Below are 14,094 nucleotides of genomic sequence, written 5' to 3'. Positions count from 1 at the left end.
ATTAACGTGCCTGAAAAGGGGTAGAAAGAAGTAAACTTGACTTGAATTAAACGTGTCCATTTGTTGTGATTTCGTGACCATAAATGAGAAAGTGTGCCTTTGGGTGTGACTTTTCTGTGTCTCCATGTTTGCTCTCTGATGGGACAGGTGACCTGTCCAGGGTGTAACCTGCCTTCACCCACTGGACATGGTGGACAGAACACAACATTATTTCCATCTATTTATTCAATGATGAAATGTCCTGAATTGAGATTGAAAACTGGTGCTCATTCAGTCAACAGCAAACAAATAACAAGAACAATTTACATAAAAAGAATACAGAAACAGTTCAACTCTGAAACCAGACCAACTTTCTATTTGATGCATAACCTCTTTGAGGGTTTAGGCCACAATAAAACCCTTCAAAAGGAGACACAACTTCACTTTCTGTCCACTTAATCTAAATATGTTGTCTCCATTAAGCAGCAAAAGGCCAAAGGTCATTCACTGTTGCTATATTTTACATCAACGTCTTTTAATGGCCTGTCATCGAGATGGAAACCTTTTCAATGCAACAAGTAAGATCCACTTTCAAACCATTTTCCAAAACAGCCCAGTCAAATAAATCCAACAAACTCACGGAGGGCGTTTGAAGTAATTTCTCTGTTTATATGTGTGGGACCTTCCCAGAGGTGTGTGGGTTCATTTGCCTTCTTGTACTCGAAACTACAAAAAAATATATATATTTCAAACAAACATTTGCTGCCTGTAAGTAGCTTCAGAGTAAACACTTCTCATAATAAATATGCCAAGACTTCAGGGATTATTAGATACACTTGTTTTAAAATTATGTGAGTCAGAACAGCAAGAAGATATGACATTAAAACAAAGCATGCAGCACTTCTCTGAAAACACCATGATCATCACGACTCCTCACGACTTCAGGCAGAGCAGAAAATTTGCCCGTTTACCTTTGAAAGCATCTGTTATTCATACTGGAGCCTGTGACTCACTGATGTGGCAACCCGACTTGCAATCATGGGCTGAAATTGCTCAATGAGAAGTCTGCAGTGGTCACACTGATGATGTCTTTATAGTCTAGCATTTCTTATCTCGTCTGGTTCTCACATCACCTACCTCAGACCTGTGTTTGCAAAAAGTGTCTTCCTAAAGCGCATGACTCTGAGGGTAATTTATGCTTGTGTTGCTGTGAATCTCATCTTGGTGCCCGGTCGGTGGCCCTCTGGCTCCGGGTGGATGGTTCTGAAGGTCAAGTTGATGCGTGGGCCTCTGTCATGGTACTCTTTGGCCACCTGATGCTGGAGGGGATGAAAAAAACTGATCAGCAATGCATTTCTCTCTTTGCATACGAAGGTTATGTAAAGTTATGAATCCTGCGATGAGAAATACCGCTGATCTCTCTTCCAATCCAACGCCAAATAAAACCACCGCTGGCATCACTGTTACAGATACAATACAGATAGTAGGTACACAAGCCTAATATACGAACTTAACCCTGAGTTTATGAGGTTAAAATATATTCAAGTTATTTTCTTTCGAATTATAGCTTTTAAAAATAAAGCAAGCCAAACTATTTTTTTAATCTAGGTTCCAAACTTGTCTGAGTGAATGGAGCATTTATCCAGTTGTACTGGTGTTTCTGATCCTAATCACATATGGAAGAAGAAGTAGCTATGCTACCCAGCAGGAAACATGAATTCAATGACTGTTATTGCTCTACATCGCCCCCCCCCCAATTTTTTTTCTTTATTTTTAAATTTTTACAACAAAACAACAACAAAATCTCAACAACATTGCTCAGCAAAATAATAAGGGAGAGAAAACAGAACAAAAAAAAAAAGAAATGAAAGAAAATAACCTTCTAGCTTTTATATATTGATTTATAATGTGGCACATGCACGGACAGCACTTTTCTGTTTTTTTGTGTTTAATAATGACAATAGAGACCATTTTGATTCTGTTTAACTAAAAATACTAAGTATTGATATTTTAACATGAGAACTGATTCAAAAGATATACATCTTATTGGCAGTACTTTGGCTTCATAACTACTTGCTTGAATTAATCTCATAAAATGGCTATAAATGTATACAATTTCAGATTTTCAATTTGATATTAAGAAAAAAATAAATACAAGCCATCAGTAGATCATAACTTTTCCCCATTGTGGTCAAACAAGAAACAACAAAGTGAAGAAGTTTCCTTTTCTTTTTTTGGAGAACATGGAAGTGAGATTAGAGTGAGATTCAAGAAGCTTGTACGTCCTTCCAATACTATTACACAAAAGTTCAGCAGTTAAAAAGGTCACTGATGTCAGGAGAGTCCAGCTGTAAGGGTGTTTTGGTTTTGTAGCCGACACCTGCATCTCACACACACACACATACTGGGTGAAAGTGCAAAGTATTCCCCTTTTAAAAAAAACAACAACACTGAAATACAGTGGTGAGAAAAAATATCTCAAACCTTTTGGAACTTCCATTCCTGCAATAATTGGCCATAAAAACTGACCCAATCGACGTCTACGTCAACTACATCCAAACAAAATACCTTACAATTCTGATCGTATATTACCACACAATTATAATATTTAATGTCTTTTTCGAACATGTCTATTAAACACGTATCATAGAAAAAGTGAGCGAATTGTGGAATTTAATAATTCCTGTAAGCTTCTTTGACAACAACTACTTCAACCAAGAGCTTTTAATGTTGATGAGATAGTCACAATACCCAGGAGGACTTGTGGTTGAGCTTTTCATACTGAAGTCCTTCAGTTCATCCAAACATGTAACATTCAGATCACGGCTCTGACGGATTTTTGGTTTTAAGTGCTGCAGTTTCAATCTAGTTTGGACTGACCTTCAGCTGGTGGAGAACAACACTTAAAGCATCCTGCAGGTTGGCCTGATAAAACTTTTTTTGGGGGGGGGGGGCAGTCATGGTAAGCTGCCCAGAACCCAAGTTAGGAACTCAATACTATTATTCTCCCTCAAAGTTTCATCAGCTTTCAAAACATTTTCACAGTACTGTTGTAGAGATGATCAGTGAGCTCATTTGGCAGGCACAAACATTTAGGGGGAACAACCGAAGTAACTAAATCATCTCAATTTCTAAACGATCTGACTGTGGACTGGTGTATATCTCAAAACTTCGTGATGGCTTGATGCAGTTTAAGAATAGCTGGCTGTATTTCTTCAGACAACCTGTTGGTACGAGGCATGGCACACATGAGACGATGCTTCTTGTCAGAAAATTGGAAGGTTTTCACAGGTCGGAGTGGGTCTATGCTTTTGATTAATCAAAGAGAGGTTATATGAGAATTGTTTGTGTGGTATTAGTTTAAGCACCCTTTTGAGTTTATATACTTTAAATGTAGATTGGATCACATTTGTACCAATAAATGGAGAAAACTACTATCCAAAGGTATCACACTTGTTCTTGCCATTGCATAGAGTTGAATAGCAGTTCAGTTCATTTATCTCCGGACTTCTTACATAAGAGATTGATTGCACCGATTTATTCTGCATCCTGGGACCCCAAAGTCCTCTTTCCCTACTTGTGAAAACATCTAATTTTCCACAACAATGTCAAAAGAAAGAGCCTGGAAAAAGTAGAAATAACCCGGTATCCACGTCTAAACAAATGAAGCACTTTAGCGAGACTGACAAGATTGGTTAAATATTTAGCACTCACTTCCAAACCTCTCTGTCTGAGCCAGTTAGTTCTGTTAAGCCTACTTTGAGTGTGATAACAGAGAGAGGATTGATGGCTGGGCTGATCTTCTTTCTCTGGAAAAGGTCTTTAACGGAGCAATGAAACTTTTGTTAAGATTCTGTGGGAGGTGTCACCATAAAACACCTGTGACCTTCTCTCTTTGTCCTTTGAAGCTCAAACCCTTTCCTCCACTGTGTCTGCGGTTCTCCTGGACGTTGTTCACCCGCCCTTTTGTTTATGAGTTTAAGGTGTACAGCGGAGCTTGGTGGATGGCTCCAGTAAATCATATGTTGACATAATTGAAGAGCCTCAGTATAGCTTTTATTGCTTTTATAAGATAATATGCGATGTCCATCCTTTGGCGGGCCTTAAGATTCAAAAGATTCAGCAACAGGATTGCAAATAGTGCATAGTACACTCTATCTAAACCTGAGTTTTCTTTTGTTGATGAAAGCATACTTACAGTATATTCATATGAAGAATTCACAAGCCAATGAAAAAAACATTATCTCTTTAATAAAATATGTTAAGTAGACATCAGTAATACAGCTGCATAGCCAATAGCAGGAACAGGTTTTAAAAAGGTTTGTTAGAGTAAATAGGTCGGAGAGCACATTAGCCAAACTTTAGTAAACTTTGTTTCATTGGCACAGCTCTGATTTCCACTGAGCAAATGGAGGAAAGATCAAACCACTAAATGATGACCCCCAAACAAATAGGTTGGAGTTATTAAATGTATGTATTTTTATGTTGATAATAATTCATGCCGGTGTTCCTAAAAACTTTCTATGGGGTTCCACAAGGCTCCATTTGTGGACTTTTTGTTTTCTTTCGTTATGGTTTTGGTGCAGTGTTTCACTTCCTATTATTCTCTCAACCTATTTAACTTATATTTATGACATATTTACGTCAAACATCAGGACAATGTTACAAATATGAAGTATCTACATTGAAAAAGTAATAACATCCTTTCCCAAACCCAGCTATCAGTTTCAGTACTGAGGAGCGTATTTATGTATGAAGACGAGCGATATTAAAGTTTTTTTTATCCATTATCTTTTTATTGCTGCATTCACTCTCCCTTCAACACAAACATTTTGTCATGTTTTCATGACTTTCTATTCTACACGACTCTGACACGGCAGACCCGAGTACCACGATGACCTATATTAGACGCTGGTGAAGCTTTTATCTGCTCTTCCAGCAGCTTCTGCATTTATCATGATATTCAGGCTTTTGTAGTATAATATATTCTCAACGCTGAGTGTGACCCAATTATTTCCAACAGAAACCGCACTCCGACCCTCTGTCACATGCACAAAGACTTTCTGCTCATGTAAACTCGGGTACTGTTCCAGCTTATAAAATAAATTACTGTCATTATACTCAAGTTCTGCTCTTCTCTGAAAGACACTCCCTCCGTCCTCGCTGTCTGCTGGTCAGTTAAGGAACCTGAATGCCCTGAAAGCAGGTCTATCTTCTCACGTGTGCTCCGTTTGAAGCACCAACGCTCCCATATAAGTACAAAGCGGTGGTCAGGTCGGGCAGCGGAGGTTCTTACAACATGGCTATTTCCCATAAATGTCCTGAGTAACATGTTGTAATGGGTATAAAGTGACTTCTTTATTGACATTTAGTGACAATGGAGGCGCAAGTACCTCTCTCAATAAGAGATGATTTCTAGGACTTAGACTTTTAACAGCCACCTGCCAAGAAGACCTAAAAGAGGCTCTTACAAAGACTAAAATATAATGAAGAATTTGCAACTCCCTCAAAGGCCGTTTGTGAAATGCTACGCTATAGCACATCAATATTTACTATTGTCTCATGTTAGACTATTATATAGCAGATTATTCAAATCAATAAAGCATGGAAGACAAAAAACATTATACATTAGAATATACGCTTTGTATTTCTATCTTTAACTATTGATGAGCCTCTAAAAAAACATATTTGGCATTTTCCCTGTTACTCAGAAACACTGTGATCAATGTTTGTTTAGTATAAATGGATCAAGAAAGAAGTTCTCATAATATGGACAAAAAACACAACAAGGCACCTTGTGTCGCTCCGGCAGGATTAACTAGTGAAGACAATACTTAAAAAGAGAGGTTATTTTAAGAAGATTATAATTTCTGTTCAAATCAGATTTTTCCAACGTCTTACAGATTTTGACTCATGGACATTTCTTTAAAATGTGATTGTTGACTCGATCTACCTGCCAGTCATCCTGTGTGGCTCCTTCCATCAGCAGCAAAGTGCCGTGACCCAGGGGAACCCGAATTCTTTCCACATAGGTGTAGTCGCCGTTTTCTTCCTAACGTTTCAAAATACAGGACAACGTGAACAGTTTAGTAACTAAACAACAGTAAATCAAAACCCAGGAGGTAACTTGAAGGTATTTACTGTTATCTTGACTAAATACTGATAAAAGTAGCATTTGTGACTATTGAAAGCTGCGTCACAACAGGCAGAAGAAACAGGTCACTATTAAACACTGACCACTGTGGAGTTTTCACAAACTGACCTGCTTTCTACTCGGTTGAACCTCCTTTTTGCCTTTACGTCTGCTCTATTTCTTAAGTAGCGTGGATTCAAAGCACGAGGCAGCCTCCCTTGAATCTGAGCCAAGTCCTACTACCAATCTTAACTTAACCCGAACAAACAGAGCCTGGAGGATTTAAAGGGGGGCAGATCTGCACACCTTAATGAAAACTGGATTTAAGGCCAAAGAGAAGGAAAACAAGTGGTGAAAATCATGATCTGACTCAAAAAAACAATAACATAGTCAATGGTGTTTGAATATAAATGCTGATAAGTGCTACATCAAGAGAGTGACACATACAGCCCATGAATCAAAACTGCCTCAAAAGAAGGTTCACTCCATGAGAACATGCAGAGATGGTCAGAAGAAACACTGAACGCTGCAACTTAGATCTTTCAGCAGAGTTTCCCCAAATAAAGCAAAAAGTCAAGTTATTTGTTGTCGTTTCGGATGTGGCCAAATTCCAAAACAAAGAGCTTTTTTTCTGGACATTGCACCGTATTTTGACCAAGGAGACATCATTGAATATATGTAAAATACAACCCCATTTCTGTCAAAGAAACACTCTGAAGTACTGCTATTTAATGTTACTGTGGTCACATTCTACTGGTGCCAACAACTCCAGCTCAGATTGGGCAGCGTGTGGCCCTAATCTGAAATGAGGTCATTTAAGACTTAAGTTACTTTAGTGATTCAATATGTGGAAATGATTTCTCTACATTTAATTCATAGTTCTCCTTAAGAGCAGCCGGCTGTTGCAGTACAACACCCGGCGAATAGGTGAGGTTAAAGGCCTTGCTCAGCTAAAAAAAAGCAGTAACCTGGAGTGGACCTCAAACAAGTGGACTTCTGGTCAGATGCTTGCTTCTCTCACCTTTAACCACTGGTGGACATGGTTTTATTTCAAGACTAAACATACACTTGACTGTTTGAGGTCAGGTAAACCAGTTTCCATGCTCTGCCATCATCTCACCGGTGGAGGCTGTTTGCGGAGGCCGAATATTCTGGTGTCACCCAGACTGAGGGAGGCAATGGTGGGCTTCGGACCCAAAGAGGCCTCGTCATCACTGTGCCAGCCGATGCTGTCGTGGCCATCACGATACAAGTTACACAGCAGGGAGTTTAAGCTGCATCTGCTCTGCTGCTCGATGGCCTTACGAAGGGTTACAAGTAATGGATGCCACTATAGGAAAAAAGGAGAGAAAAGGACAGTTGAACAGATAATATAAATTGAATAGAGCAATTGAAAGGATGTAAACAGTGTCACAGGCAAGATGAGGGATATACTGTTAACAACACAAAGAGAGACACAACACAAAATAAATACATCCGTCTCCCGTATGGATTCATCCCACACACAAAAAGATTTAAGTGAATGTACAATATTTAGATGCCAATAATTACTATTTAAACTCATGCAATGAAAACAAATAGGGAGCTTAATAAAAAGTAGTGAGTGCAGACTTTCTGGACTCATCGCTTACAGAAAACTGGGCAACAAAAACATCTCTGTGGCCTTTGGCTTTGACCTTTCACCAGCAGATATCATCTGTTTTTTTTAGAATTACAGTGAACTTCTGAGCTAAATATGAAAGGATTTGGAACAAACAACTTTAAACAGAGTGGGACCAAGCTGCTGTTGTCCTCGAGACATAAAACAAAACCACAAAACAAGAAAACCAAGACAATTATGAGGAGATTGCAGAAGAAAGAATGAAAGAATAAAGATATTATTTAGGAAGATGATGTTTTAAATCTGGTTGTATCGATCTAACCTGCGTGTTGGCATCCATGGTGGAGCTGGCGTATGTGTATGGCAACTCTCCAAACCAGCAGGTGAGCCTGGGCTCCTCATACGCTTCACCTGGACCGAGACACCCACATACACAGAGACACCCATGAGAACAAGATCACGTTTCCCACTTGCTACTGAAGAGGATGACACATTTATGCTGGAGTTTATGTGGACAAACTGAAACCATGTCTCCAATTGACCTCAAATGCATGTTACTGGACTGTAAGCGGAAACCGAACTACCTGGAGTAAATGTGCATGTGCACCAAGAACATATGCAAGATATTGTCACTGGGAGGCAATACAATATTAGTCAGATACAATCATATTAAACTTATAAAAGATAGAAATACCCTTGTTCAGCTGATTTTAAATGCCTTTCTATGTGAATATCTTCTACTATGGTTGTTGGAATATTAGGCATTTCATTAAAAGGCCATACATCTAGACTGACATTTGAGAGCATTTTCAGGTAATGTACTGAATTAAAATCAACTGTTGATTCTGTGGAGGCTTTTTATTTCATTCATGAATGAACAAGCAATGGCAGAGTTTCATGGGATAATAATGGCTGCGTCAGTAAGTTGATCACGGGTCCATAACACACGTGTGCAACAGTCACGTATTGCCGACAGAATACAACGTAAACACACCGAGTTTGTGTCTGTATTTTTTTTCTCTCTCTCTCTCTCTCTTTCTTCATCTTTCCCTGGGAAAAACATTTCTCTTCCAAGAACCTTCCCTCTGCCATCAGTGTATTTTAGACTCTGCTTGGGCACGGGAACAGGGTGAAACCAAAACAAACTGCTTGAGCAGCCATCACATTTTATAAGGATGAAGTATTCAGGATCTCCAGAGCTAATATTTATAAATAAGCGTGGCCGTTTATCAGCCCTCAAAAGCTTTAGTTCTTCCTTAAAAATACATTATCTGGGGGAAAAGACTAACAAAACCATAATCCATTTCAGTTCAGAATCCTAAAACTAAATGTTCGGAAAACCAGAGTCAACGTCCTAAAGAGTTGATTTCAGAGTCTGGGAAGCTGATTGACGTAGGAGAGGAAACTTTCAAGAGTAACTGCCTGCTTCCTTCTCAACTCCTCCTTCACCCAAACGTCACATGGACTTTGTTGACAAACTGACTAATGATGTATCGAGGATTACACATCCTGTCGCTGCAGTCACTGTTTACAAATCGTGGCCCCCTTGTCTTCATCTCAGGGTCCGTCTTGTATGGAGCTATCGCAGAACAGCACACTACGTGGAGGAGGGCCAGCAGAGAGAAAAGACTGATTCTCAAACAACGTCTGGCTTCGTCTCAACATGCTCACTGTACATAGAACACAATGCGTCACTTTTCTTTCCTTTATACTGACAATGCTGACTGTTTAGCGAAGTAAATCCTACACGCACACACAGCTCGTGTGTAAAGATAGAGAAGCTGCACTTGATGCATGTAGATAGTTTTGCCATTTTTCCCAGCTTCGGTGATTTAACCTGATCTACATGAAATGTTAAGATATTTAAGGAAACGAAAATGATCAATGGAAACAGATTCTGCTAATATTAATTAAAATATTGGCAATGGCAGTGTGATAAATCTGTCAGAAGCAAAAATTAGCCTTCAGGAATTGAACCGGCAGCAATGAGGAAACCCTCCTCACTGTCTGTTTATCGTCTTAAACTCCAGGACGGTGCCCACCCTGTCTGTAGTTTGTCTTCTGGGACCAGGGAAGCTCTGCAAGCAGCTTACTAAACATCCAGTCTGCCTCTTCTGTAGGAAGAAATCCAGGCAGCAGCCGAAGTCTTGACGGGTGGAAAGACAACACACAAACACACAGATTACACAGAAGTGAGGCGGAGGTACACAGTGTGTATGTGGCTTATTCAGTGTTTGTAGATGATTTGATCATTGGTAGCACGTGGTTTTAAAATCCATGGGTTGTTTAAGTAAACAGTTTTCTTATTATGTATCTTATGAAGGCAAATAGATCGTCAAAGGCCGATAGAAATGTCTGCAAAAAATAAAAAAGTCAAACAATACACTCATGTCAAATTATAGCAATTGGTCAGAAATGATTAAACTTAGTAAATTAAAATGTCTGACAAACACAAACAGCACAATTGCTGGTTGTTTACTTCTTTGAAACTGGCTAAGCACCCAGCTAAAGCTTAACTGTATGAACATTTGTTTGGTGTTTTGTGACACTACACAGAAAGGGCCATCAAACTTCACTTTAGGACTTGAATTACCGAGCCATTTTCATGAAAATGCCACAAGAAGCATCAAATTTGAAAAGTTAGGCGAGTAGTAAACAGAGGTTTATTTCTATATAATCTCCAAGGGGGAACATGGAAATTTTTGTTTGTGTGATCACTGCCATCTACTGGACTTATACCTCAAACACAATTTTATTGGAAATGATTTTTATTTGATTTTATTGGTATTTATTTGTTTTATTGTATATATGTTCCATACTATCAACACAATAAAATTCATTTAAATTTCATATGAAGAATAAAAAATATATGTAATGTAGATAACTTCTTACACAAAAAGATTTTACTGCTACCTAAACTGCACTCACCTGGAAACCCCTGATGGTCCATGACTGATCTCATAATCACCGGCTTTCCTATCCAGAAGAATATAGTTAGTCCACATGTGTGATGTGCAACCACATGGCAACCAATAAATAAACTGTCATGAGGGTTTTATGACAAACTAAAACTTCCAGATATCCTTACAAGATGAATCGTGCAACTCACTCTATAATCCTCTCAGGTGGAACATCTCTAACAGGCTGTCATGAAGAGCAACAGAGAAAGTTTCAACAGATTATACAGCAGATACACATTTATCACACCAACCCAGACAAACATCTTGGCTGTGCAAGAGTAACTCAGATTCTCTTTGTCTACCTTTGTGGGTTGATGAAACTCAACATTTTTGGATGTGTTCTGAGGTCCACATTTCCAGGAACCAAGGGCTGGCTTGGCACTTGTGGACTGTTGGTTGTTAAGTACTGCACCGGCTTAAAAAAGGAGAGAGAAGGCTTAATACTTCACGTCAGGCACATTTTTTAGGAATTACCAACCTTCCAGAATTCTGATGTTTAATGGGCAACATCAAAAGACAGTTTAATTTACTTTACTACCATATTAGCTCATGGATTACTCAATATTTCAATGATGGTCTGTGGTCAAACCATGCTGAGTTGGAGTAGGTGGAGGTGTGTGTTTTGTAATGATGAAACTGACCACAGTCGCCTGTTCTTGTTGCATGATCTAATTCTGTGAGAATCATGCATGTCACTGTACGAATTAAATTACCACCTGGAACTGAATGTTTTGGCAGTTGTTTGGCCCAGGAGCCCTGCACTCTGGCACGCTGACGTTTATCCGACATCGTAACACATCTGCATAAAAAAAAAACAAAAAACAGATGACCAACGTTGAAGCAAACTTTGAACCCAAAAGAGAGATCACAGGAATCCAGCATCTAATGTTTGGTGCTGGCTTTATTGCACATAGTAAACCATGACACTCAAGACAAACAATCACACTATAAATTTGGCTATCATTATGGACTGAAATTTAACAAGCACATTGAGACAAAAACTAAATCAGCTTACAACAATAAACAAAAGCTGTTACTTTTTTATTTCATCCTCTTTATCTTAACCAATCTGTCATATTATTCTACTTTTTCATGCCTTTCTGAATCGCTTTATTTTATTGCAGGTCACAATCTTAATTGCTTAAGAGTAAGGTCCTTAATCACTTTGTTTTAAATGTATTTCTTTTATTTCACTGTGAATTTCCTTGTGTCTGAATGGTGCTATGAAAATACATTTGCCTGGCCATATTAACGACTACTGAGCTTGGTTGTACTTAATTCACATAGACCTTTGTGGTTGTTGAAAGAAGATTGTATAAATGTAGTCATACTCATAATACCGAGCATTTTCATTGTCTAATATACTACATCTAGTGTAATCTTGTAATTTTGAATTAGCTATTTTTTCTTCTTCCTGTAATTTAAACCACTGCGAACACCTGTTTCTGTCCTATATAACGAACACTGCCGATTTCACAACCCAAATCTATCACAAAATTGGGCAATAATTGAAACAAGCATTAAAACAAAAGCTGGGTTTATTAAACTAAATCAACCCAAAAGCCTCAGTAGAAAAATATTGGAGCAGGCGAATAAACAACTTGACGCTATGTCGCTAACAATCTTAAACTTACATGAATAAACTCCTTGTACAAACCACAATCTACAGAAAATACACAGGTAACAATTCTGTAACAACACACGTCCAATAGCTTACCCAAACAGGAGCCGATAAAATCTTTACGGATCGAAAAACCGAGATTTAACTTAAAAGAAACTGAAGCGACGCCGGTGTGTCAGCCATGACTTCAGTGTTACTCAAAAATAAATCCGACGCGGAACTAAGACGTGAAGGAAAGGTCCCTCCCGTAATGAACACATTTTAAATGTCTTTATTGTGTAATGATTAAAGTCCGGTTTACCTGATTTCATTTCAGTTATACTTAAATTTAAATGTGTTTTTTATGACCTTTTCAATTTATATTACAAACATTTGCATTTTGATCGGCAAGGCAAGTTTATTTCTATAACACCATTCAGACACAAGGGAATTCAGTTGTTTTTTTTTCAAAGAAATCAAAGTAAAACATTAGAACAAAGGAAACGAGAAAGGCATACAAATTATAATTAAACTAAAAGCTACATGGGTAATAAAATAAGTAAAATCTATTGTTTAATTGAAATAAAATTGCTTTAAGTCCTGATTTAACAGAAGTGTGTGTCAGCAGTCCTGAGATGTTCATGAAGTTTGTTCCACAGGTGAGGAGTGGTAGGAACTAAAAGCTGCTGAGGACTTCAGTGAGGGGTCGAGATGTTTCATATTCGACAAGTAAATCCAAGATGTATTTAAGCCGGAGAACATTCAAAACTTTATAGACCAGAAGTAAGGTTGTAAAGTCAAGCAAGCAGACAGTACAGTGATTAAAGTTAGAGTGGAATGTGCTCCACCCTCTCTTGTTCTTTGAGGACTATGACTGCAGTATTCAGGATGAGCTGCATCTGTATACAGAAAACTTTTACTTTACATTTCAAAATGTGATCCTATTTCTCTCCAACAGTTGGAGCATTAAAGCCACTTATTTTCAGTCACAAATACGCAGCAGACACGATCCAATGTTGGTAAACCACTGCAGTATGAACAGTGACATTTATGTGATGTGATTCTTGCTACTTGTCTGTAATATTGTCAGGAGTAATTGCATCTAATTTATTTTTGTTCCGTCGTTAAGCAGCCCAACCAGAACATCTGGAACAGGTTCACTCATTATCCCCATGATCAAACAAGCGGAAGTAACCTTTTAAACCCATGAAACATACTTCCTGAATCTGACCGTTTATATAAATCTGGTTTAAAACACTTATTGCAACTTGCCTGTAAAGGGAAAGCAACTCAATTATAACCAGTGATTACCATTACAAGTTTTAGATTTGCTTTAGAGTACAATTTCTAACTATGCATTTTTGTCAGTTTTCTAAATTCAAATTCTGTAAGTTTTTTTCTTTTAACATTTGTCTTGCTTTTCAGAAACTCTTGCTTCCCATGCTCAATGTTTAATTTGAATGCATTTCCAAGTTTCCACAAAGCACTTTAAATACCCTTGTACCTTAACGGTGCCATATAAATAATCTTACCAGAAAAACTAACAACTTACATTTCACAAATAATTTCTCCTGAGTAAACAATTTCATCATCAGATTTGAAAATGCTTCAGGTATCTGCATCGTAAAAGTTCACATTGCAGAATCTTAGACTAATGTCTATTTATGCTATTACAAATCACAGTCATTGGACCTTGGTCAAAATTAAGTTTTCACAGTTTAGAGGAATGCTCGTCGAGCCGATGTCAACACAGCAATCTGGGTTTAAGCTCTGCACAAACCTAAACCTCAAGCATTAAAGTAGAACAAGAAAGGAAATTTTC

At 38.1% G+C, this 14,094-nt stretch overlaps 1 protein-coding gene across 1 annotated transcript; it reads right to left on the bottom strand.

The window, feature by feature from the left end:
• Positions 1-213: 213 nt before the first annotated feature.
• Positions 214-12,504, bottom strand: alkbh3 (alkB homolog 3, alpha-ketoglutarate dependent dioxygenase). Its single transcript, XM_080476111.1, has 10 exons — positions 12,390-12,504; positions 11,389-11,471; positions 10,975-11,087; positions 10,822-10,856; positions 10,641-10,688; positions 9,755-9,858; positions 8,035-8,123; positions 7,233-7,442; positions 5,933-6,031; positions 214-1,298 (listed from the first exon to the last, which is right to left on the bottom strand). The coding sequence occupies exons 2-10, from the start codon at positions 11,459-11,461 to the stop codon at positions 1,173-1,175; spliced, it is 897 nt and encodes a 298-aa protein (XP_080332237.1). The 5' UTR covers positions 11,462-11,471; positions 12,390-12,504; the 3' UTR covers positions 214-1,172.
• Positions 12,505-14,094: the final 1,590 nt, after the last annotated feature.

This window comes from Lipophrys pholis (genome assembly GCF_963383615.2).
Source record: "Lipophrys pholis genome assembly, chromosome: 11".
NCBI lineage: Eukaryota > Metazoa > Chordata > Actinopteri > Blenniiformes > Blenniidae > Lipophrys > Lipophrys pholis.
The sequence above is the reverse complement of the archived record's forward strand: the minus strand, read 5'-3'. Positions and strand labels throughout refer to the sequence as shown.

Excerpts from the sequence above, each read along its gene's own strand:
- alkbh3 (XM_080476111.1), bottom strand. The coding sequence starts at position 11,461 with ATGTCGGATAAACGTCAGCGTGCCAGAGTGCAGGGCTCCTGGGCCAAA. Across the intron at positions 7,443-8,034 it reads CCATGGATGCCAACACGCAG|TGGCATCCATTACTTGTAAC; the intron begins GTTAGATCGATA and ends TTTTTCCTATAG. Across the intron at positions 6,032-7,232 it reads TCCGCAAACAGCCTCCACCG|GAAGAAAACGGCGACTACAC; the intron begins GTGAGATGATGG and ends TTGAAACGTTAG.